This window comes from Scyliorhinus canicula, chromosome 12 (genome assembly GCF_902713615.1).
Source record: "Scyliorhinus canicula chromosome 12, sScyCan1.1, whole genome shotgun sequence".
Taxonomy (NCBI): domain Eukaryota; kingdom Metazoa; phylum Chordata; class Chondrichthyes; order Carcharhiniformes; family Scyliorhinidae; genus Scyliorhinus; species Scyliorhinus canicula.
This window is the reverse complement of record NC_052157.1, coordinates 99,997,173-100,021,914: the sequence shown is the minus strand read 5'-3', so window position 1 is coordinate 100,021,914 and position 24,742 is coordinate 99,997,173. Positions and strand designations below refer to the sequence as shown.

Here is a 24,742-nt window from a genome sequence, read left to right as displayed (position 1 = left end):
TGCATTATGGGAGTGTGTGTGGTGAGAGTCGGTGTACTATGGGAGTGTGTGTGGTGAGAGTTGGTGTATTATGAGTGTGTGTGGTGAGAGTCGGTGTATTATGGGAGTGTGTGTGGTGAGAGTCGGTGTATTATGAGAGTGTGTGTGGTGAGAGTCGGTGTATTATGGGAGTGTGTGTGGTGAGAGTCGGTGTATTATGGGTGAGAGTTGGTGTACTATGGGAGTGTGTGTGGTGAGAGTTGGTGTATTATGGGAGTGTGTGTGGTGAGAGTCGGTGTATTATGGGTGAGAGTTGGGGTACTATGGGAGTGTGTGTGGTGAGAGTTGGTGTATTATGGGAGTGTGTGTGGTGAGAGTTGGTGTATTATGAGAGCGTGTGTGGTGAGAGTCGGTGTATTATGAGAGCGTGTGTGGTGAGAGTCGGTGTATTATGGGAGTGTGTGTGGTGAGAGTCGGTGTATTATGAGAGTGTGTGTGGTGAGAGTCGGTGTATTATGAGAGTGTGTGTGGTGAGAGTCGGTGTATTATGAGAGTGTGTGTGGTGAGAGTCGGTGTATTATGAGAGTGTGTGTGGTGAGAGTCGGTGTATTATGGGAGTGTGTGTGGTGAGAGTCGGTGTACTATGGGAGTGTGTGTGGTGAGAGTCGGTGTATTATGAGTGTGTGTGGTGAGAGTCGGTGTATTATGGGAGTGTGTGTGGTGAGAGTCGGTGTACTATGGGAGTGTGTGTGGTGAGAGTCGGTGTACTATGGGAGTGTGTGTGGTGAGAGTTGGTGTATTATGGGAGTGTGTGTGGTGAGAGTCGGCGTATTATGGGTGAGAGGTGGTGTACTATGGGAGTGTGTGTGGTGAGAGTTGGTGTATTATGGGAGTGTGTGTGGTGAGAGTTGGTGTATTATGGGAGTGTGTGTGGTGAGAGTCGGTGTACTATGGGAGTGTGTGTGGTGAGAGTTGGTGTATTATGGGAGTGTGTGTGGTGAGAGTCGGTGTATTATGGGAGTGCGTGTGGTGAGATTTGGTGTATTATGAGAGTGCGTGTGGTGAGAGTTGGTGTATTATGAGAATGTGTGTGGTGAGAGTCGGTGTATTATGGGAGTGTGTGTGGTGAGAGTCGGTGTATTATGGGAGTGTGTGTAGTGAGAGTCGGTGTATTATGAGAGTGTCTGTGGTGAGAGTCGGTGTATTATGGGAGTGCGTGTGGTGAGATTTGGTGTATTATGAGAGTGCGTGTGGTGAGAATCGGTGTATTATGGGAGTGTGTGTGGTGAGAGTCGGTGTATTATGAGTGTGTGTGGTGAGAGTCGGTATATTATGGGAGTGTGTGTGGTGAGAGTCGGTGTATTATGAGTGTGTGTGGTGAGAGTCGGTGTATTATGGGAGTGTGTGTAGTGAGAGTCGGTGTATTATGGGAGTGTGTGTAGTGAGAGTCGGTGTATTATGAGAGTGTGAGGGGTGAGAGTTGGTGTATTATGGGAGTGCGTGTGGTGAGAGTTGGTGTATTATGGGAGTGTGTGTGGTGAGAGTCGGTGTACTATGGGAGTCTGTGTGGTGAGAGTCGGTGTATGATGTTGATTGGTTGTGTCTCAGGAGGGATGTGTAAATATTTTAGAACAGGTTGTTATTACGAGGGAGGAAGTGTTAGGCGTGTTAAAAAACGTTAAGGTAGACAAATCCCCAGGGCTAGATGACATCTATCCCAGATTACTGAGGAAGGCAAGAGATGAAATCGCTGGGCCTCTGACTGAACTCTGTGGCCTCATTGGCCACAGGTGAGATCCTAGAGGATTGGAGGATAGCCAATGTTGTACCGTTATTTAAGAAGGGTTACAAGGATAATATTGTTAACTATATATAGGCCAGTGTCCTTGACGTCAGTGATAGTGAAAATTTTGGAAAGGATTCTCAGAGATAGGATCTGTGCACATTTGGAAGTGAATGGTCTTTTTTGCGACAGAGAGCATGGTTTTGTGCGAGGGAGGTCACGTCTCATTAACTTAATTGAATTTTCTGAGGAGGTGACAAAAATGATTGACGAGGGAAGGACTGTGTCTGTTGTCGACATGGACTTTAGTAATGCATTTGAGAAGGTTCCTCATGCCAGGCTGGTGCAAAAGATTAGATCACATAGGGTCAGGGGTGAACTAGGTGGATGGATGCAGAATTGGCTTGGCCATAGAAGACAGAGGGTAGCAGTGGAAGGGTATTTTTCTGAATGGAGGTCTGTAACTAGTGGTGTTCCGCAGGAATATATATATAAATGACTTGGAACAAAACATAGAGGGTCTGATTAGCAAGTTTGCGGATGATACCAAGATTGCAGGAGTTGCGGATAGTGATGAAGATTGTCAGAGAATATAACAAGTTATAGATAGGCTGAAAAATTGGGCAGAGAAATGGCAAATGGAATTTAATCCGGACAAATGCGAGATGATGCAGTTTGGTAGATCCAATTCAGGTGGGAGCTATAAAATAAATGGCAGAACAATCAGGATCATAGAGACACAGACATGTCTGGGCGTGCAGGTCCACAGATCCTTAAAAGTGGCAGCACAGGTGGAAGTGGTAAGGAAAGCATATGGCATGCTTGCCTTCATAGGACGGTGTATTGAGTATAAAAGCTCGAAAATTATGTTACAACTATGTAGAACGTAGGTTCGGCCATATTTGGAATACTGTGTCCGATTCTGGTCACCACACTACCAGAAGGACGTGGAGGCTTTGGAGAGAGTACAGAAAAGTTTACCAGGATGTTGCCTGGTATGGAGGGTATTAGCTATGAGGAGAGATTGAATAAACTGGGATTGTTCTCCCTAGGTAGACGGAGGCTGTGGGGCGACCTGATAGAAGTTTATACAATTATTAGGTGTATAGATAGGATGAACAGTTGGAGACTTTTTCCCAGGGTGGAAATGACAATTACAAGGGGGCACAGGTTCAAGGTGAGAGGGGAAATGTTCAGTGGAGATGTGGGGTGAAAGGTTTTTACACAGAGGGTGGTGGTAGCCTGGAATGCATTGCCAAGCATATGCTAATAGAATTCTTTGAGGAAGTGACAAAGTTAATTGATGAGGGAAGGGCTGTAGATGTCATATACATGGACTTTAGTAAGGCGTTTGATAAGGTTTCCCATGGCAGGTTGATGGAAAAAGTGAAGTTAGACATAGACATAGAACAGTACAGCACAGAACAGGCCCTTCGGCCCTCGATGTTGTGCCGAGCAATGATCACCCTACTCAAACCCATGTATCCACCCTATACCCGCAACCCAACAACCCCCCCCCCCCCCCCTAACCTTACTTTTTAGGACACTACGGGCAATTTAGCATGGCCAATCCACCTAACCCGCACATCTTTGGACTGTGGGAGGAAACCGGAGCACCCGGAGGAAACCCACGCACACACGGGGAGGACGTGCAGACTCCACACAGACAGTGACCCAGCCGGTAATCGAACCTGGGACCCTGGAGCTGTGAAGCATTTATGCTAACCATCATGCTACCGTGCTGCCCCAAAAAGTTGTATAGGGTTCAGGGTGTACTAGCCAGATGGATAAAGAACTGGCTGGGCAACAGGAGACAGAGAGTAGTGGTGGAAGGGAGTGTCTCAAAATGGAGAAGGGTGACTAGTGGTGTTCCACAGGGATCCGTGCTCGGACCACTGCTGTTTGTGATCTCCATAAATGAGCTGGAGGAAGGTATAGGTGGTCTGATTAGCAAGTTTGCAGATGATACTAAGATTGGTGGAGTTGCAGATAGTGAGGAGGACTGTCAGAGAATACAACAAAATATAGATAGATTGGAGAGTTGGGCAGAGAAATGGCAGATGGAGTTCAATCCAGGCAAATGCGAGGTGATGCATTTTGGAAGATCAAATTCAAGAGCGGACTATATGGTCAATGGAAGGGTCTTGGGGAAAATTGGTGTACAGAGAGATCTGGGAGTTCAGGTCCATTGTACCCTGAAGGTGGCAACGCAGGTTGATAAGAGTGGTCAAGAAGGCATACAGCATGCTTGCCTTCATTGGACGAAGTATTGAGTACAAGAGTTGGCAGGTCAAGTTACAGTTGTATAGGACTTTGGTTCGGCCACATTTCGAATACTGCGTGCAGTTCTGGTCGCCACATTACCAGAAGGAGGTGGATGCTTTGGAGAGGGTGCAGAGGAGGTTCACCAGGATGTTGCCTGGTATGGAGGGTGCTAGCTATGAAGAAAGGTTGAGTAGATTAGGATTGATTTTGTTGGAAAGACGGAGGTTGAGGGGGGACCTGATCGAGGTCTACAAAATTATGAGAGGTATGGGCAGGGTGGATAGCAACAAGTTTTTCCCAAGAGTGGGGGTGTAAGTTACAAGGGATCACGATTTCAAGGTGAGAGGGGGAAAGTTTAAGGGAGGTGCGCGTGGAAAGTTTTTTATGCAGAGGGTGGTGGGTGCCTGGAACGCTTTACCAGCGGAGGTGGTAGAGGCGGGCACAATAGCATCATTTAAGAGGCATCTAGACAGGTATATGAACGGACGGGAACAGAGGGAAGTAGACCTTGGAAAATAGGAGACAGGTTTAGATAAAGGATCTGGATCGGTGCAGGCTGGGAGGGCCGAAGGGCCTGTTCCTGTGCTGTCATTTTCTTTGATTGATTCTTCTTTGAAGTGAGGTGGATGAGGCAGATACGTTAGTTACCTTTAATACTTATCTGGATAGGCACATGAGCAGGTGGGTATAGAACGATACAAGCGGTTGGACTAGATAGGATACGTGATCGGTGCAGGCTCGGAGGACCGAAGGGCCATTCCGGTGCTGTACTGTTCTCTGTACTATGGGAGTGTGTGTGGTGAGAGACAGTGTACCGTGGGAGTGAGTGTGGTGAGAGACGGTGTACCGTGGGAGTGAGTGTGGTGAGAGACGGTGTACTGTGGGAGTGAGTGTGGTGAGAGACGGTGTACCGTGGGAGTGCGTGTGGTGAGAAACGGTGTACCGTGGGAGTGTGTGTGGTGAGAGACGGTGTACCGTGGGAGTGAGTGTGGTGAGAGACGGTGTACTGTGGGAGTGAGTGTGGTGAGAGACGGTGTACTGTGGGAGTGCGTGTGGTGAGAAACGGTGTACCGTGGGAGTACGTGTGGAAAGAGTCGGTGTACTATAGGAGTGCGTATGGAGAGAGTCAATGTACTATGGGAGTGAGGCACCCTCAATTACGACGTGTGAGCAAGGTCGGTAATCAAAAGGCTTTAATCTACAGAGAACTGAATAGCATCCGAGAGAAGTGTGCTCACCACATGGAATCTTATCCTATACCGTTTCCTGGGGACCCAGCCAGAGGCGGAGTCCCCCAGGGTTCCAAGCATCTTAAAGGGGCAAGGTATTAAAGGTCAGGTACCGTTTACAGCAGTTATTAATACCGTTCATCACAGGGAGTGTCTTTGGTGAGAGTTGGTGTGCTATGGGAGTGTGCGGTGAGAGTCGGAGTACTATGGGAGAGTGTGTGTGTGGAGACAGTGTGTGTTGGAGAGAGTCTGGGTACAATGGAAGTTGTGAGCGGAGAGTCTGGGTAGAACAGGAATGTGTGTTGAGAGAGTCTGGGTACAAAGGCACTGTGTGTGCCTGAGAGCCTGGGAAGAGCGGGAGAGTGTGTGTGTGTGGGGAGAGTCTGGGTACAATGGGAGTGTGTGTGTTGGAGAGAGTCTGGGTACAATGGGAGTGTGTGTGTATTGGAGAGAGTCTTAGTACAGTGGGAGTGTGTGTTGGAGAAAGCCAGTGTACACTGAGAGTGTGTGTGTGGAGAGAGTCTGGGTAAAACGGGAGTGTGCGTGTTCAGAGTCTGGGTACAATGGGAGTGTGTGTTGGAGAGAGTCCGTGTACAATGGGAGTGTGTGTGGAGAGAGTCTGGGTACAATTTGAGTGTGTGGGGGGAGAGTCTGTGTACAGTGGGAGTGTGTTGGAGAGAGTCTGGGTACAGTGGGAGTGTGTGTGGAGAGAGTCTGGGTACAATGGGAGTGTGTGGGGGGAGAGTCTGGGAACAAGGAGAGTGAGTGAGGTGAGAGTCTGAGTACAATGGGAGTGTGTGGGGGGAGAGTCTGGGTACAATGGGAGTGTGTGTGGAGAGAGTCTGGGTACAATGGGAGTGTGGGTGGAGAGAGTCTGGGTACAATGGGAGTGTGTGTGGAGAGAGTCTGGGTACAATGGGAGTGTGTGGGGGGAGAGTCTGGGTACAATGGGAGTGTGTGTGGAGAGAGTCTGGGTACAATGGGAGTGTGGGTGGAGAGAGTCTGGGTACAATGGGAGTGTGGGTGGAGAGAGCCTGGGTACAATGGGAGTGTGTGGGGGGAGAGTCTGGGTACAATGGGAGTGTGTGTTGGAGAGAGTCTGGGTACAATGGGAGTGTGGGTGGAGAGAGTCTGGGTACAATGGGAGTGTGTGGGGGGAGAGTCTGGGTACAATGGGAGTGTGTGTGGAGAGAGTCTGGGTACAATGGGAGTGTGTGGGGGGAGAGTCTGGGTACAATGGGAGTGTGTGTTGGAGAGAGTCTGGGTACAATGGGAGTGTGGGTGGAGAGAGTCTGGGTACAATGGGAGTGTGTGTGGAGAGAGTCTGGGTACAATTGGATGTATGTGGAGAGAGTCTAGGTACAATGTGAGTGTGTGAGGTGAGAGTCTGAGTACAATGGGAGTGTGTGGGGGGAGAGTCTGGGTACAATGTGAGTGTGTGAGGTGAGAGTCTGGGTACAATGGGAGTGTGTGTGGAGAGAGTCTGGGTACAATGGGAGTGTGTGGGGGGAGAGTCTGGGTACAATGTGAGTGTGTGAGGTGAGAGTCTGGGTATAACGGCACTGTGTGTGCTGAGAGTCTGGGTACAAGGGAGTGTGTGAGGAGAGTCTGGGTACAACGGGAATGTGTGTGTGGAGAGAGTCTGGGTACAAGGGAGTGTTTGTGGAGAAAGTCTTAGTACAGTGGGAGTGTGTGCTGGAGACAGTCTGGGTACAATGGGAGTGTGTGGGGAGAGAGTCTGGGTACAATGGGAGTGTGTGTGGAGAGAGTCTGCGTACAATGGGAGTGTGTGTGGAGAGAGTCTGGGTACAATGGGAGTGTGTGTGGAGAGAGTCTGGGTACAATGGGATGTATTTCGAGAGAGTCTGGGTACAATGGGAGTGTGTGTGGAGAGAGTCTGGGTACAATGGGAGTGTGTGTGGAGAGAGTCTAGGTACAATGTGAGTGTGTGAGGTGAGAGTCTGGGTATAACGGCACTGTGTGTGCTGAGAGTCTGGGTACAAGGGAGTGTGTGAGGAGAGTCTGGGTACAACGGGAATGTGTGTGTGGGGAGAGTCTGGGTCGAACGCTCATGTGTGTGCTGAGAGTCTGGGTACAATGTCAGTGTGTGTGTAGTGAGAGTTTGGGTACAATGTGAGTGTGTGTGTTGAGAGTCCGGGAAGAACGGGAGAGTGTGGATAGAGCTTGGGTACAATGCAAGTGTGTGTGTGCTGAGAGTCTGGGTACAATGGGAGTGTGCGTGTTGGAGAGAGTCTGGGTACAACGGATGTGTGTGTCGGAGCGAGTCTGGGTACAACGGGAGTGTGTGTGTTGGAGAGAGTCTGTGTACAATGGTAGTCTATGTGGAGAGAGTCTGGGTACAATGGGAGTGTGTGTGGAGAGAGTCTGGGTACATTGAGAGTGTGTGTTGGAGAGAGTCTGGGTACAATGGTAGTCTGTGTGGAGAGAGTCTAGGTACAATGGGAGTGTGTGTGGAGAGAGTCTGGGTACATTGGGAGTGTGTGTTGGAGAGAGCCTGGGTACAATGGTAGTCTGTATGGTGAGAGTCTGGGTATGGTGGTAGTCTGTGTGGACAGAGTCTGGGTACAATGGGAGTGTGTGTGGAGAGAGTCTGGGTACATTGGGAGTGTGTGTTGGAGAGAGCCTGGGTACGATGGTAGTCTGTATGGTGAGAGTCTGGGTATGGTGGGAGTATGTGTGGAGAGAGTCTGGGTACAATGGTAGTCTGTGTGGTGAGAGTCTGGGTACAGTGGGACTGTGTGTGGAGAGAGTCTGGGTACAATGGGAGTGAGTGTGTGGGGAGAGTCTGGGTACAATGGGAGTGTGTATGGTGAGAGTCTGGGTACAATGGGAGTGTGTGTGGAGAGAGTCTGGGTACAATTTGAGTGTGTGTGGAGAGAGCCGTGTACAATGGGAGTTAGTGTGTGTGGAGAGAGCCCGTGTACAATGGGAGTGTGTGTGGAGAGAATCTGGGTACAATGGGAGTGTGTGGGGAGAGAGTCTGGGTACAATGGGAGTGTGTGTGGAGAGAGTCTGGGTACAATGGGAGTGTGTGTGGAGAGAGTCTGGGTACAATGGGAGTGTGTGGGGAGAGAGTCTGGGTACAATGGGAGTGTGTGGGGAGAGAGTCTGGGTACAATGGGAGTGTGTGTGGAGAGAGTCTGGGTACAATGGGAGTGTGTGGGGGGAGAGTCTGGAAACAATGGGAGTGTGTGTGGAGAGAGTCTGGGTACAATGGGAGTGTGTGGGGGGAGAGTCTGGAAACAATGGGAGTGTGTGTGAAGAGAGTCTGGGTACAATGGGAGTGTGTGTGGAGAGAGTCTGGGTACAATGGGAGTGTGTGTGGAGAGAGCCCGTGTACAATGGGAGTGTGTGTTGGAGAGAGCCTGGGTACAATGGGAGTGTGTGTGGAGAGAGTCTGGGTACAATGGGAGTGTGGGTGGAGAGAGCCTGGGTACAATGGGAGTGTGTGGGGGGAGAGTCTGGGTACAATGGGAGTGTGTGTGGAGAGAGTCTGGGTACAATGGGAGTGTGGGTGGAGAGAGCCTGGGTACAATGGGAGTGTGTGGGGGGAGAGTCTGGGTACAATGGGAGTGTGTGTGGAGAGAGTCTGGGTACAATGGGAGTGTGGGTGGAGAGAGCCTGGGTACAGTGGGAGTGTGTGTGGAGAGAGTCTGGGTACAATTTGAGTGTGTGTGTGGAGAGAGCCCGCGGGGTCGGGGAATCGCCCGGGGCCGGTGTAAATCCTGCCCCCGCCGTGGCTGGAATTCTCCGCCACCCGGGAATCGGCGGGGGCGGGAATCACGCCCTGCCGATTGCCGGGCCCCACGCGGCGATTCTCTGGCCCGTGATGGGTCGAAGTCCCGCCGCTGTCAGGCCTCTCCCGCCGACGTGGTTTAAACCACTTCTGTGCCGGCAGGAGCAGGTGGCGCGAGCGGGCCCGGGGGGGGGGGGGGGGGGGGGGGGGGAGCGCGGCGCGGGGCGATCGGACCCCGGGGGGTGCCCCAACAGTGACCTGGCCTGCGAGCGGGGCCCACCGATTGGTGGGCGGGCCTGTGCCATGGGGGCACTCTTTTTCTTCCGCCGCCGCTACGGCCTCCACCATGGCGGAGACGGAAGAGATCCCCTCCACCGCGCATGCGCCGGTGGTGACGTCAGCGGCTGCTGACACTCCGGCGAATGCGCGGACTTACGCCGATCGGCGAAGGCCTTTCGGCCAGCCCGACACTGGCGCCAGTCGGCGGAGCAGGAGCCACTCCGGCGCGAGCCTAGCCCCTAAAGGTGCAGAGAATTCCGCACCTTTGGGGAGGCCCGATGCTGGAGTGGTTGGCGCCACTCCGCTACGCTGGGACCCCCCGCCCCGCTGGGTAGGGGAGAATTTCGCCCAATGAATGAAAAGAGCTCCTGCAATATGGTCTACAATAGCAGATAGATACTGCAGGATATAAGTACCAATCGCCAACACAAAGATTGCTATTCCTGTATTCCAAATATCATTCATACCAAGGTGAAGGGTAAATCTGAATAATAAATGTTGATTTTTCCTAAATTGTCACATTTTAAAAGTACTTTGGGCCTGAAATGCTTTAGGGTATTTTGAAGTTGTGAAAAGTGCTCTAGAATGCAAGTTTTTTCTTCTTATTGTGTTAGGAAATGGATTTGAAAGGAGCAGTGCTGCTCACTCATGTACTATAAGTAGGGAGGCAGCTGTTTAAATGGCACTGAAACGTCTTTCATGCTATTGCTAATTAAACAAGAAAGCCAGTAAAACGCTCACAAGCAGCCCCCCTCTCCCACCATCCCTGACTGCGCAAACAATTACAAGTGACCTTACAAGGGGTACATTGCTGTTTGAATGAGTGTTTTAATACTGTTTTCTCTGCACACCAAAAGGCCACATTCCTAACAAAATAAGTTGTATGTTGTTGCCACATTATGTTTGGTTTAATGTAATATACAACACCAGGTTCCATGTACAAGTATTAAAATGTTCCTACCCGTCATTGGCTATACAATAGATTGCGGGCTGGAATATCGGGCCTCAGGTTAATTAATGAAGAGGTATGTCTATTTTGTCTCTCTGGAGATATGGATATTGTGAGAAGCAAATTAATGTGTACATAAAAGATGTCTGATACAGAGTGTTGTCACCTCAATCGTTGGAGCTGTGTAGTGGAAAATAGGGTTTTGAATCTCAGAATCAAACAATTCAACAGTATTCAAGCACATATTCAGACCAAGCTCAGGAGTGACTGAATGCCCTACTTATAATTATATGGAGCCATTAGAAGTGAAATTGACACAAAGTATAATTTGAAATCTCATTTGATGGCAGTGCCATTGACTAGAATTATTTTGCTTTGTACTGACAACACTTAAAAGCTAGTGGTTTCAACATCTTACAGGTGTTTCCTGGGGAGTTGGATTTTTATTGGAGGTACTGATGCAGAGAAAGATAACTAATAAATAACAGAAAAGTGGACAATTTGCAGCAAAATCTATCCTTGCTCCACAAGTGAAGTATATAGCACAAGACTAAGCAATGAAATCTACAAATGCAATTGCATAAACCTGGTGGATTAACAGGTTTCAATGTGCTAATGATGACTCAATGGCCTGAGTGCTTAAATATAGGACTGAACAGTCCATTATATATTCTAAAATCTAAAGTATAGCACTGCTGCCTCACGGCACTGAGGTCCCAGATTTGATCCCAGCTCTGTCCGTGTGGAGTTTGCACTCTCCCCATATTTGCGTGGGTTTCGCCCCCATCACCAAAGATGTGCAGGATAGGTGGATTGGCTATGCTAAATTGCCCCTTAATTGGAAAAAATGAATTGGGCACTCTAAATTTATATTTAAAAAAATTAATTCTAAAATATAATTAATTAATGTAACGCCACCCAATCTTTTGGGACACTAAGGGCAATTTATCATGGCCAATCCACCTAACCTGCACATCTTTGGACTGTGGGAGGAAACCGGAGCACCTGGAAGAAACCCACGCACACGGGGAGAACGTGCAGACTCCTCACAGTGACCCAAAGCCGGAATCAAACCTGGGACCCTGGAGCTGTGAAGCAACTATGCTCACCACTGTGCTACCGTGCTGCCCCATTAGACTGAAGCACAAAACTAGTTCCGATTCAACCACAAGTTAACTAAAGGTGGATATTCAGTTATTGAAAATTCACATTAAAGGAATAAGCAGGTTGGAGTTTCTTACCAGATTATAACTAGAAGTAATTGACTGGTCTGACTGTTGATCAGAAGGTCTCCATCAGGCAGGTGTGAAACAGTCAATGTGAATGTCCTGCCATTTCTGTGAGGAGAGAACAACCAAGCAGCTGCTCCTGGTTAGTGGGGATACAAACATTATCCTCAACGTGAAACAATTCTAGTCTGAGCTTGTCTGTTCTCACACTAGTGCAATGAGGGTTAAACTAAAAATGTTACATGTAAGGCTCAAGCTTTTCAGAGTGAGTGCCATTGTCCCTATAAAAGGAAAAGACGACAAAGGATTTCAAAAAATATTTTTGATACAGCAGAAATAACATGAGAATGTGGCCTCTGTGTAACATCAGGAAGTACATTTTTCTTCAAGGCTTTATGCATAAATAAAGACAATGCAGGCCAGTGCTGTGTTTGTATAAAAGATATTTACTTCAATTATCACACCTAGGGTGCTAGTGAATAATACATCATGTGAGTTTCATACAGTGATATTGCTTCTCCATATCATATAGGGACTGCTTACAGTGCTGAGAACAGAGTATGCTATATGGCTAATCACCAGAGACAGAAAGAAAGCTAGTTCTGCCAATGGAGGGAGTAGATTCCACTACTGCCAGCCATACAGAAAAGTTTCACCCAGTTTCTAACAAATACCAAGAAAAAACAGTTACGAAACGTGGATCACAGTGAAAAGAATAGGTGGCATAAAGCTGTGTGCACAAAAATGACAACTTTTTTGGTCAACTGGGTTTATTATTTGTGAAGTTTCTTTGTGACTACCTGTGAACAGCAAATTCTAAAAGAAGTCTAAGACATTTAGTGCATGATAGCAAAAAGAAATACTGCTAAACTGCGAGACACCACAACACACTTTTGAGGGAGCGGGGGGAAAGAGATAAGCTAAATAAAATAGTCCAGGTCAGTGTGCCACACGTGTGCTGCAGTAGTACATGGAGCATTTCAGACACTGTTTATCCATGGCAAGTCATTATTGCAAATGATTCACGTACAGTTCCATGAATTCCCACCACCTTCCCCCTATAAAAAGAAAAATGCTTTGCAAATAAAACCTTCTATTCTTTCTACTCAGTATTCAACAACTTGGCTTGTAGGAGGCTCTAGGAGGCTGGAACAAAAGTTACAACCACTGTCTGACCTAAACATATAAACTATGAGTCAGTTTTACATAAACCGCAACGTAACAACCAACTGACCAAGCTCAACAGACATAAATCAGGCTAATCTGCCATTCAATGTCATACGATTCGAAAATGTGTACAATGTAAATGGGAAAAACTGCAAATGTTGGAAATCCAAAACAAAATGCCAGAAACATTCAGTAGGTCAGTCAGCATCCGAGGAGAGAAGTGACAAGTTAAAGTTTCAAATGTAACCCATTCTTCAAAATTGAATAAATGGTGACACTTGAAATGTTAACTTACTTGTTCGCTCAAACACAGCATGAATCATTGGCTTACAATTCATGCTGGAGGTTAACAATAGATGTTATTCTGTTGAAACCAACCAAAATAAACTGTTGATAGCGAGCACTGCAGTTCATAGTATTACTGCAACTCTTGAGGGACAGCAGCCTGCAAACAGGCCAAGATGGTTCATATATGAGAATGAGATTGGGCCAAGGGTGTCACTTTGTTATATCGCATTTGGGCACATTGCAAGAATGGGAAAGTGGGCTCTGAAAGAGTGGTACATTGTCTCAGAGTATCACCCTGTACAAACTAACATTCAGGGCACTGAACTGTCCATAACCACCTTCCGAAATGTATTAAAATCTTTCAGCCATATTCATTCTTATGATGATTTCCACTTGTTCAGAGGACAATGATACACACTGGTCCCAGATCAATCTCAAGGAGACCCTACAATATATGAACCTTGCTTTTTTGAATGTAGAATTTAGGTGACAATTTCAGGGTCTTTGTTGGGAGTGAAGCAGTGAGAGCAGGTATATGCTAACACCAATAAACAAGTACAGGATGTACCTACACTTCTAAGCCTGGGAAACGCTGCCACCCTGCAGCTCATTCCATACATTATTAATCACTTATTTATTTTCCAAATCCTGAGGATAAATCATGCTCCCCTCCAACTTAGACGATATGAATGCAGCTCACCAATCAATATTTGGGCTGTACTTCAATGGTGCTAAGCTTGGCCTAAAATTCAGAGTTGACTTTTTCACTAGAGAAAATGCAGAGCCACTACTGTCCATATAAAAGCCATTCCTTTCACCTTGATTATTGTTCCTGTTCTCAGTTAGGCTGTCACTAAGCGTGTGTGCCACAACATGGCAAAACAGTCCATCTTCTGAGGCATGACTTCATTCATCCAAACTCACAGGAAATGCAGCTGCCACCAGATGGTCAATGTGGAGAAATCCAAGGCCCAGGTAAATGCTTAGTGACCAAATAAGTCAAAAGTGCTGTCTTTATCACATGGAATTACTAGATTCTCAGGTGTTTTAGAAATCCAGTTTTGTTATATCCTTTTTATGCTAATATTGTGCATGACTGATCTTTTCTGTGAGCTACTTTTGTCTCCTCTTCCCCAGCAGAAAACGGATGTGTGTGATGTGAAATAAAATACTGGAAAATAAACCAGGCTTTAAATTCTTATGTCTTTAGGTGTTCCGATAAAACGTTCAAACTTTCACATCGGTGAAAATTGGTATAAAATCACACATTCCACCGTTATTGTTTGCCAAGGTGTAATTGTATCATTTTAATTTTTGCTTTTGTAACCTTGCAATACTTAATATTTAGAACAACACAACCCAGTAAACTTTAGCCAAAACCTGAACACACAGTTACCAACATATATTAAAAATGAAAACTTGGGGATACATAAGAAAATTACAAATCTGCAAAGCAAGGGAATAGAGACCCACTGGGACCTATATCATAACCTGGCCAACGTTATCAGTACGGTCCTCAATTGTAGATTAAGTGTAACTGTCTCCCAAGGAAGTACTATGTCAAGATAGCTTTCCTGGCCATAAAATAGCTCTTTTATGTGAAGAGAACGAGGTGAAAGTTGGTTAAAACCAAAATCACCACGTATTATCTAAAGAGGATACTTTTGAATTATTTTAGCATCTTTTAGACTGGACTGTAAAACCTTTGCTACTGACATCGCTGCAACTATTAATCTCACAAAATAGACACTAGAGATTATATGCTAGGTATAAATATAAATATGAATGTGTTAAAATTATATACCTCCCTTCCAATTAATGTGGGCTTTAAAGATTCTTAAATGAAAAACAGCAAATAAAAATAGAGCACACCTTGACGGTGGAGTCTTTGACAAACGGAGTTTTAGGTTCCAGAATTAGTGACCGCCCCATTATTTATTAATCGTTATTAAAGCAATTGTGTTGTTATTGGTTGTTTAAAAGTATTACTAACAAATTAACAATTGTTTTTCATCATAATCAATATAAGGATAGACTTTAACTCTATTAGCTACTCTCAACTTTTCAATAAATCAGCCTTCTTTGTATCAGGTTAAGCCATGCAGGCATCTATCTTGAGCATCAAAAGCGGGAGGAAATGAAAATCTGATATATCCAGGTGCATACAGCATGCTGGAAGTGAATTAGAAATTTCTAACAGAAAATGCTAAGCAGCAAGTGTAGTGGTTGTTACTGGATAAAAACTCTAAATTTGGAATAATAATCCAGATGAACACGAGTTCAAATCCCACGAGGGCTGTTGGAGAATTTGTTTAATAAAGCTAGAAATTTTAAAAATATCTGCCATCAGAGAAGCTGCCCAGATTGTCTTAAGATCCACCTGCTTCACTCCTGAACTTTAGGGAAGAAGGCCAAGTCTTTACCCTGCCTGACCTCTATGTGGCCCTCGTCTCCTACCATGATTTCACTCCCAACTAGGTTCTGAAAGTTGTAGCTCAGATGTATCAAACTGCTACAAAGAACTGCAGCTGTTCAAGAAGGGGCATTTTCACCCTTTTAGGGTAACTGCAAATCAACAATAAATGACAGTCTTGGTGGTGATCCTGATACTGAATTTAAAAGAAACTGCATTTGAAATCTGTACATTAAGCTATATATTTGACATTGGTACTCGGCAATCGACAAATCATGTCCAAAGCTTTATAAGAAACACAAAAACTCCAGACATCTGTTGATAAAACATCAGAAACCAGCCCTCATTAAGTTATAGAACCCCTGTAGTCATTTGGCCATCGAGTCTGCACCGACCCTTCGAAAGAGCACCCTGACCGAGGCCCAATCCTCCGCCCTATCCCCGAAACCCCATCTAACCTTTGGACACTAGGGAGCAATTGAGCATGGCCAATCCACGTAACTGTTGGACACTAAGAAACAATTTAGCATGGCCAATCCACCTAACCTGCGCATCTTTGGACCTTTTAAAGTAACCTACAACCTTACTTTTATATTGTGTCATTAAACATTCCATATAGAAAAAGAACATGGCTAGGGGAAGTTTGTTGATGACCAAAAATATGCTGCACATGCACGCAAACAATTAGGTTCTGAGAATGCTTGTAATTTGGGAATGCGGAATTGTTAAAGAAAGCTCTGTTGCTATTGGGGTATGTGCACGGAGAATCAGAGTTAGAGGAACAAAGAACTTGATGGCATTGGGTAAGTGGCAGGAATGTGGTGGAATGAGGATTTGTTTATTGGCAGTTGGGGCGAAAGTGCAGATGTTCACGGGGCCAAACCGAAGAGTCGATGAGAAACAGGAAAACTTCCTCTTTCAGATGTTGAATGCCTTTCTATGTATTTCCAGCAGTTTTTGTCTTTAAAGCACATTTTGCTTTAAAGTCTATTACTCATACTAATTGTAACAAAGCAATCACTGATCCTAGCCTCAAGTCTAGTGCTGGATATTTACATATGGGGACAAGTGCTGGAAAATTGTATCTGTGCCATACAGTTGCATATAAATACTTATTGTGATGATTTAGTCAATTGATTGAGTTGTATTGAGGTGAGTTTTATGGATACATTCATGCAGAGAAAAATTGAGGTTTTTAAGACCATTGGAAATTGAACGAATTAGATAATTCCTCCAAATAAACATCAAAGTAAAACATATTAATACTCAGATAATTTGAGTTATTGTTAGCTATTTCAAAAGCCATGACATTGCCCACTAATGAAGCAACTGTGGTCTCACTTGCTTCAAAACATGTAGATCCTGGCTCTCGATTAGCAAAAGGTCAATATTTCAACGTGGTTGCTTATATATATGAGAAGCTTCCTCTCTTTGAAGCTAACTTTACGTATAAAGAAAATGTTGTCTTTGGGCAGTTTTTGACAGAAGTGCAATACAAAAAGTTGTACTGGTCATTGTATCTTTCCTGGTGGGTTTGGTAAAGTTGGCAGAGCATTGAAGGAATAAATTGTTGAATGTAGCAATGAGGAAATCAAACCCAACAATTATACAAATAATATTATAGTAGCAATCCCAGAGAGCTGGTTACATGTTTACGTCTTAGCTCAATATTGAAACTTGTATCATTCTCATTAGGTTACTAGATGATAGTCTCGGCAAGGGCAGCGTATTCCATACCAGGGAGAAGAATTGGAGCAACATGGTAATCCTTTAATTAGTTATCTCAATCAACCCAACTCCACTTGCCATTGAAGCGAATTAAAAACAGCAGTTGTGAATATGCCAAAGTCCTAGCTACACAGAATAAACTATTGATCACAAACTAAAGAAATGTTAGGGCCTACAATTTCACACTGAAGATAGAAGAACGAGCATACTACTGGCAATGAGGGTTATTTTAACAGAATATTCTTCAGACCAATGATGTTGGTGATTCCATTTTCACAGATAAAAACTTAGGTGTTGACTTAAAAGAAAAATTCTCCAAACAGGGTGCAGGGTAAAGCTCCTTGAAATATCCATTTTGCCGAATATCCACGCTCATGGTACTCTGCTTCATAACATTTAACTAGTGGCAGTCAACACCATTTCTCTGTATTTCATGTGTTAAATTATGACCAATAACAGAAAAGCAGAATAGTGCAGATACTAGAAATCTGAAACAGAAACACAATGTGCTGGAAATACTCAGCAGGTCAGGCAATTCTGTAGAGAAACAGAATTAACATTTCAGGTTGATAACCATTCATCTTTGAAAGGTTATCAATGTGAAAAGTTAGCTCTATTTCTCTCTCCACAGATGCTGCCTGACCTGCTGAGTATTTCCAGCATTTCCAGTTTTTATTTGGGAGACATACTCTGTTAGTGGATAATGGGCACAAATTAATTACATCACTAATGCTTGGTTCTCTGACCTCCCAGCCACATGTTTCCTGGCAGTGTGAGACGGTGCACCATTCGCTGGTAGCAGGATACTCTACTCCCACTGCTGACCATGGGAGTTCTCATTGAAGCCAGCCCAAGCCGTCGGGAAACCCATAGGCGGGGGTGCACTGCCGGTGGGACCAAAAAATCCCGCTCCCAGCGAATGGCCGCAAAATTCCAGCCATTATATCACATGTTAAGCGTGGGCCATTTTTTAGAAAAAACAGAAGAAAACATCTTACTTGAGGACACATTCCAACAATCCTCAAAACAATGGTGCTTGCATAATGAATGCATGAGAAGCAATAACGTCAATATTTATTCTCAGGAATTCTACCCACCTTTTTCAAGGTTACTCAATGAATCAGATAACTGAAGAACAAGTTTGAAGTTCTAAACTTAAAGAAAACAGTTATACCCTATATGTTTAAGAAAACAGTTCCAAGATACTCTAACTGCAAGGTAGAAACTGTAGAGATTCAACACAAGAGATTCCTATATTCTTTCTTAAACAGATCCTCCCAAAGGAAACAGCTGGTTTTGGATCTCAAGATATAAATATGCTACATGAAAATGATGTAGTGTGTACCTTGTGTTATTTCAATAGAAAAGTATTGGCAATAAAAGGCGGCCATTTTCCAGAACTTATGGTTGAAGGTTTATTTACATATGGAGCCTCAGCACAGGTATCAAACCAATCTGAGATTGATCTGCTGTGCTCGTCAATTTCAAGAAGTCATGGAGAATTGAGTGCATTTTTGCTGTTGGACAGCAAACAATTCCAAAGCATCTTTTAAAGAGTTCAGAGTAGAAATTTTTACAAAAATTGCAATCATAAATCCACGGAATGTCGGTATTGCTTTTTATAATAGTGCTTTTGAGAGAAAATGTTCACCATCAAAATATGTTGGTGAAGCCACCATTAAAAAGGGTTTTGTAGAAAAATACTTCTAAGGCTCTGAACAGAATTTTTTCTCCTTCCACTACTTCAGATTTTACAAATTTTGTGCTTACGTGACTGCATCACAACAGGTTTTAAAAATATAATCTTAATAAAATACGCTCTAAGTGCTTTGGGGAATGTATTCTACTTTTTTTGGCTGTTGCATGTATTTCTGTCAGCCATTTCAGTGTCAGCAATCACGGGTAACTGTGGGTACGATAAGAGTCTTACTCTTTCATTCTTAGCATACTAACCTATTCAAGGCACACAAGAGTTTTGCTGTTTTGCTTCCTGCTACTTGCACGAGCTTGAAATGTTAGCATTAAATGCTGGCATGCACAAATTGAGCTGGGGTTCACAGGAATATTTGCTTTAATTATTGTCTTTTAAGGTGGCTTGGTAGTGCAGACAGTAATCTCAGAAGATCTGGGCGCAATCCCACCCAAAGTAAAGATTATGGCAGGGTGAACGAGGGAGAGTTACAAAGATCATATTTCCTGTTATGGGTCAAAAATGGAATGCGTGTTGATAGAGTCTCAACCTAGCATCTAGTGGATAGAACATGACAGAGTAAAGCTTTTTATGGTAACCTTCATGAATAACATGCTTCGGTTCCGGTAAGTAAATGGAAATGGTGCATACGAAGTGCCCCGGCATAGCATTTTTAAAATCTCTGTAGAACTGAAACGTACGCAAACTACAAATATTTTACAACACTGCGGAAGCACAAATATAACAGACACAATTAATGGTGATGGAAAACATCACCAAGTCCAATCAGCCTTTTGGGTCTTTTTCTAACAGGGGGCAGTATCTCAGTGTGTGGTCCCTCTATTCTTACAGCAAGGATCTATGGTTGCCAAAGCATTTGGACATTTTCCAACCATATTATTTCACTTTGAAGAACTGAAAGACTTTGTTGCCAAACTGTTTGCAAGCAAAATCAACAAGTTTATGTACTTTTGAAGTTTGTAAAATTAGAGGGGCCCACAGTTATTGTTAGTTTCCTCAGGAGGAAAGTTACATAAAACATAGAATCCATAAATACACAGTATAAAATCACAGGTTACAAATCTTTCACTCTGACCAGACTAACCGGTGAGATTAAAAGGGTGCACATCTTGACATGAAATGCAGTTTACCATTCCCTCCAAACTATCTAAATAAAATAGTAAAACTTATTACACATACATATATTTAAAATGCCTGGAAACCATACCCTAAAATGCAAATTAAAATGCAGCATCTGAATATAATAACAGATTAATATTCACTTACTCATGTAATAAACTAAACACATCACCTGAAATGCAATACTATGTTTTTCAGTTGAAGCAGCCAATGTAAAAGTATTTGTGAATGGGAGAGGAGGCTCGATTCTCAGGCCTCCCAGCCGCAGTGCACCGTTTACTGGCAGCGGGATCCTCTGCTCCCGCCGCTGCCAATGGGAATCCCCATTGAAGCCAAGCCGCCGGGAAACCTGCGGGCAGGGATGCGCTGCCAGCGGGATCAGAGAATCCCACTGCCAGCGAATGGCTGGAGAATTCCAGCCTGGGTTTCAATTACAAGGATGAAGAATGGGATAATCAATGGACTTTTACAGTTCTCAAAATAAAAAGTCTGGATTTGCCAGTCAGTCAGACATAAATTTAAAATGAATAAATTAACAACATTGTTCTCAGGATGTCAGCTTCAAGAATTATTTACAAAATAAAAATCACTTTTAAGACTTTTCTACGGAGGATACTTCATTCCAATAGCATTAGAATTAAACTCAACACAGCTCTGGATCTTGCAAATCAATAAAAACTATTTGCTTTTAGGGTCCACACATTTTCCAAGGTGGTGATTTGCAGTTTGTAGTTGTTCACCTCAGTTTTATGTACAAATTATTATGAATTATGTCATTATGAATTACCACATAATATTAAAACTTAAACAGCAGTGATGGGCCAAAAGCTACAAATAATTATGGAATATATAAGGGACAAAATAGAAGATTAAAACGAACAAAACTGTATGACGGCCTGCTAAAAATACCGTTGCCGATACAGTGTCCCTTTCATTTCTCTACATAGGCTGTACAGCAAAACGTTGTAAAAAAATAATGTGGCCCCATTTATCTCAGCAAGATGTCAGCTTTCAATATTATTCTGAGTATTTCTAATAATTGCATTACAGTGGCTATGGGACAGTTGAACAGCTATTCTCAAACCCCTAAAGTGGGCCTTGCAGAAATACACATTACTGTAAACGTTCCTGGGATAAAGTTATTACATTCTAAGAAATAGTATCAAAATCTGAAGCATCAAGTTACATTTACATCGATTATATTATATTCCAATTAAGGTTTAATTTCCTGAGTTGTCCATCCTTAAGCATGCATTGCAAAGTGGACTAATTTGAAAAGGGGCATGAATGCTTTAGGAGAGGATGAAACAACAGATTAACAGACTACCATTTCTCGAAAATAGTTACAAAAATGTACTTCGAAAATGTTTTTTTTTGCCAAAGTTAGCAAAATGAGAACAGTGTCAAGACCATGGGCCTGGTCCTTCAACCCTCCTTCCCAACCCTTTCTTCCTAATGGTACAAAGAGGCAATAATCTTCCACATCTGCAACCAAAGGATAACTTCCAACATGCCAATATTGTGCAAAGCTATGTTTAAATGATATTCAACGCTGATACAGAATTGTAAGGAGCAGTAGTGCTGCTATAGCAGTCATTATAATGCTTGGTGCATGAGGGCAGCAACTAGAAAACTGAGCATGATGAGTGTCAACCGTTCTGAAATATTCTGTTTGATTACCATTTTATTTACCACAGTCTCAATCCAAAGATTTTGTGATAAAAGTACTCAAGCAGAGGTCACTTTGCTCATGAAGTGCAGCATTACTTTGCGTTCTCTGGTTAATTGGGGCAATAGTGGCGGCAGTAAGAGGTCAGAATGGGAAGCAACACAGGCTAAATTCATCGGGTCACTGACATCTTGATATTAGGGACGATCAAATTATGGAGTGGATCTTAAACCACCTTTCTACAGGAGAAAGGGAAATATCGGGATTATCCCTGGACCATTCCTCAGGGCTGCCCATTAGAGCACTGGAAGTAGCTTGTCTCTCTCACCCTTTGGCTGGAGTTGGTGAATGGACCCGGGAGACCGAGAGAGAAAATAAATTAAGCTTGCCCTTGCTAATTAAACATTTATAAGCAATGCTATATTGCACTTCAACACTGGGGGAGAGGGACTTGTATCAGTGTAATCTGTTTTTTGTGCTCCTGCCTAGCACAGTTATTTTGAGAGAAGGCAGTTCCACCTCATTATTTGCAAATGATAAAATTCAGCATATGCAGCTTGATATCAAGGAATGCTATCTTGTGAACAACATATGCTGGAGGATTTCATTCTAACTCACTGCCTTGCAGCCTCCTAGAGCCCTTCCCTATGACTAGCTGGAGTTGAATCAGCACCACCAGTACTTAACAGCTAAGTGCTCAATCTACATGTACAATTTTATGTATGAAATATATGATTAATTAACATAACATGCAGGTAATGTAATTTTCCCTATAAACAGTCATAATCTGCTACAAAAACTACACACAACTCACTGTGGTGCAATATCAGGTATATAACTCCTCAACCATAATTATTATAGAAAACAGAATTCATATATTATAATTAAAATGACAGGTTATGATTGTGCTACACAGTTACTTCAATGGATTCTGACCTAAAAGACCAACACAAAAATCATGATGCAATTTACACCGAGAAACAACGTCTAATCAATAATTTGGAGCTTGAAAGATGTCAAGGAGCCAATATTTATCCAGTGAAACTTGAAAATATCCCAAATACTGCCGGCAGTCTGACCTTCTAGAACAAGACTTGCTCCCTTTCATCCCTTCCTAACAATGGATAGAAAAAAACAGCACCTATAAATAAGCACAAAAATATTCTTGTATACTGAAATCATCTACTGTTAGTTTTAATTAAAGATATGGCAAGAAAAAAATATGTAACTTGTGACAAGCTAACTCATACATGCCTTACTGATGACACAGCTTATTGAGAAAAGGGTGGCAGTAACGCACTCTAAATGTGCACTGGTACGTATGAAATCAGCCAGACCTAAGAACTCACACATATAACTTTCTCTCTCTCTCTCTCTCTCTCTCACACACACACACTCTCTCTCTCACACACATATAGACAATATGAGGTCTGATCAGCGTGCTTTTGTGGTTTAGAGGTTAAAAAGCAGGTTATAAAATACCTAGGTTCAGATCTTGTCCTGATTTGGCCTAAAATGGAGTGTATTAAACAAACCCTGGCCTGCAGAGAAACCAGAGTCAGTTAAAGCTATGAAACAATGTGCACTACATATCATTATTCTAAATTCACATACAAGAAAACACTAACTCACCTACCACATCTTTTTTGACAAATATTTTTTTACGTGACCTTTTTTTAAAAAATAAGTGGACTAAATGTGTTTTTTTTCTCTTTCAAAGTTTAAAACAGCAAGAATTCTCAAAATATCTAAGAAACCAAACTAGTGTGTTTAGAGTCAGATGACTGTGCAATCTCTCAGTGGCAACTGAACAGCTACAAAATTCTAGTCATTTGAAAACTCTCCAATCTTTTTTCTGGTTAAGAAGTTAATAGTGTAATATCGCTCTGCTGCCATTTTATGGCAAAGGAGACCCCTCTTTAGCCGATGGGTGTTGCTGCTTGAAGCCCACTTGGCAGAGGTGGGGGGGAAGGCAAAGCTGTAACAGTTAATCCCAGACAGTTTGAAAATCAGTCATGACACAAAAACACTTCAGGGTACAAAATCTTAACTGCATGTTTCAACTCTCTTGCTTTGAAAATGCAATGATGAACGGAACTTAATGCTCTCCTTTTCTATATGCACCTTGGCCTATGGCATTTTTGCCCTGTGGCCTGCAGGGCATTAAGTGCGTGACAGGATAAAATGAGTACAGAATGTCCAAGGTCTCTTAATACCTAACTCTTGGGAGTTGTGCATAATTAATAATTTAATCTCAAAATTCCCATTCAATGGGCTCTTCCCGACTTGCAGCCTTCTCCAAACGATGGATAATGTTATTCAAGTTTGCTGCTTTCTTACGCCTTAAGCTGTTCTCTCGCAGGCTTGATTTTTGGGCAGGTGAGGCTGTGTCAGAAAAGCTGAACAGGCCTTTGTGAAAGCCTTTAGTGGAAGAGGATGGTGCGCCCCCACAACCTGTGCTCTGCCCACTGCTTGCCTGCTGCATCAAAGAGGTATCTTCTTTCAAATCTCGGGAGGTCTCTGCTACAGTTGCCGACGTGGAGGCGGATGAGGTAGAGTTGTCCTCTTCTACAACTGATTGGACCGAAGGCTGGCTTTTCTGGAACTCCACCAGGGATGTTCCTGATGCATGTGCTTCCCGGTGTAATCTCTTGTTTCGGCCCGGATGCTTCAGGATGCCCTCATCTTCACTCTCAGCATTTGGAGAGACCATGGCATCTCCTTCTAAATGGGATGAGTCCTTTGTATCAATCGCTGTGGCATCCTTAATATCAGCCTGCACAACAGAGTCTGAATCCTCGTTACAAACTGACTCTATTTGCCCTCCCTGAGGGGTTATACACCCAGTGCTGTAATTTTCCATTCCCATGACATTGTCCTTTTCTTCAGTCACTGCTTCTAAGTCTCCTCCATCACAGCTTTCCCCTTCTGAGCTGTGACCCGTCCTACTTCCTCTGACAGATGGAGAGCCACTGGGTCCTGTCTGGCCATGAGTCCCTGCCTGCACTTCTTCTATGAACAGCTCCCTACGAATGCGGGATCTGTAACATAACAACATTAAAATAAATTATTAGACAAAGCCTACTTATTCCTGAGATTTTCTTTCAATTGTTCATCACATTTACATTACAACTATGAATATTTGAAGGAAAACGTACATACTCACCTTGGTTAACC

General features: G+C 43.7%; 1 protein-coding gene across 7 annotated transcripts in view; it reads right to left on the bottom strand.

The window, feature by feature from the left end:
- LOC119974568 (protein CASP-like) overlaps positions 1-24,742 on the bottom strand; it is a 794,954-nt gene that overhangs the window by 80,354 nt on the left and 689,858 nt on the right. For 6 of the 7 annotated variants that reach the window (XM_038813568.1, XM_038813572.1, XM_038813571.1 and 3 more), the window contains one exon: positions 11,897-24,606. The exons of the other annotated variant lie outside the window; for it this stretch is intronic. In XM_038813568.1, the coding sequence (XP_038669496.1) occupies positions 23,820-24,606 (787 nt within the window). In that variant the 3' untranslated portion in view covers positions 11,897-23,819. Of the gene's footprint in view, positions 1-11,896; positions 24,607-24,742 lie in introns of those variants that run through there. 7 annotated transcript variants of the gene reach the window in all.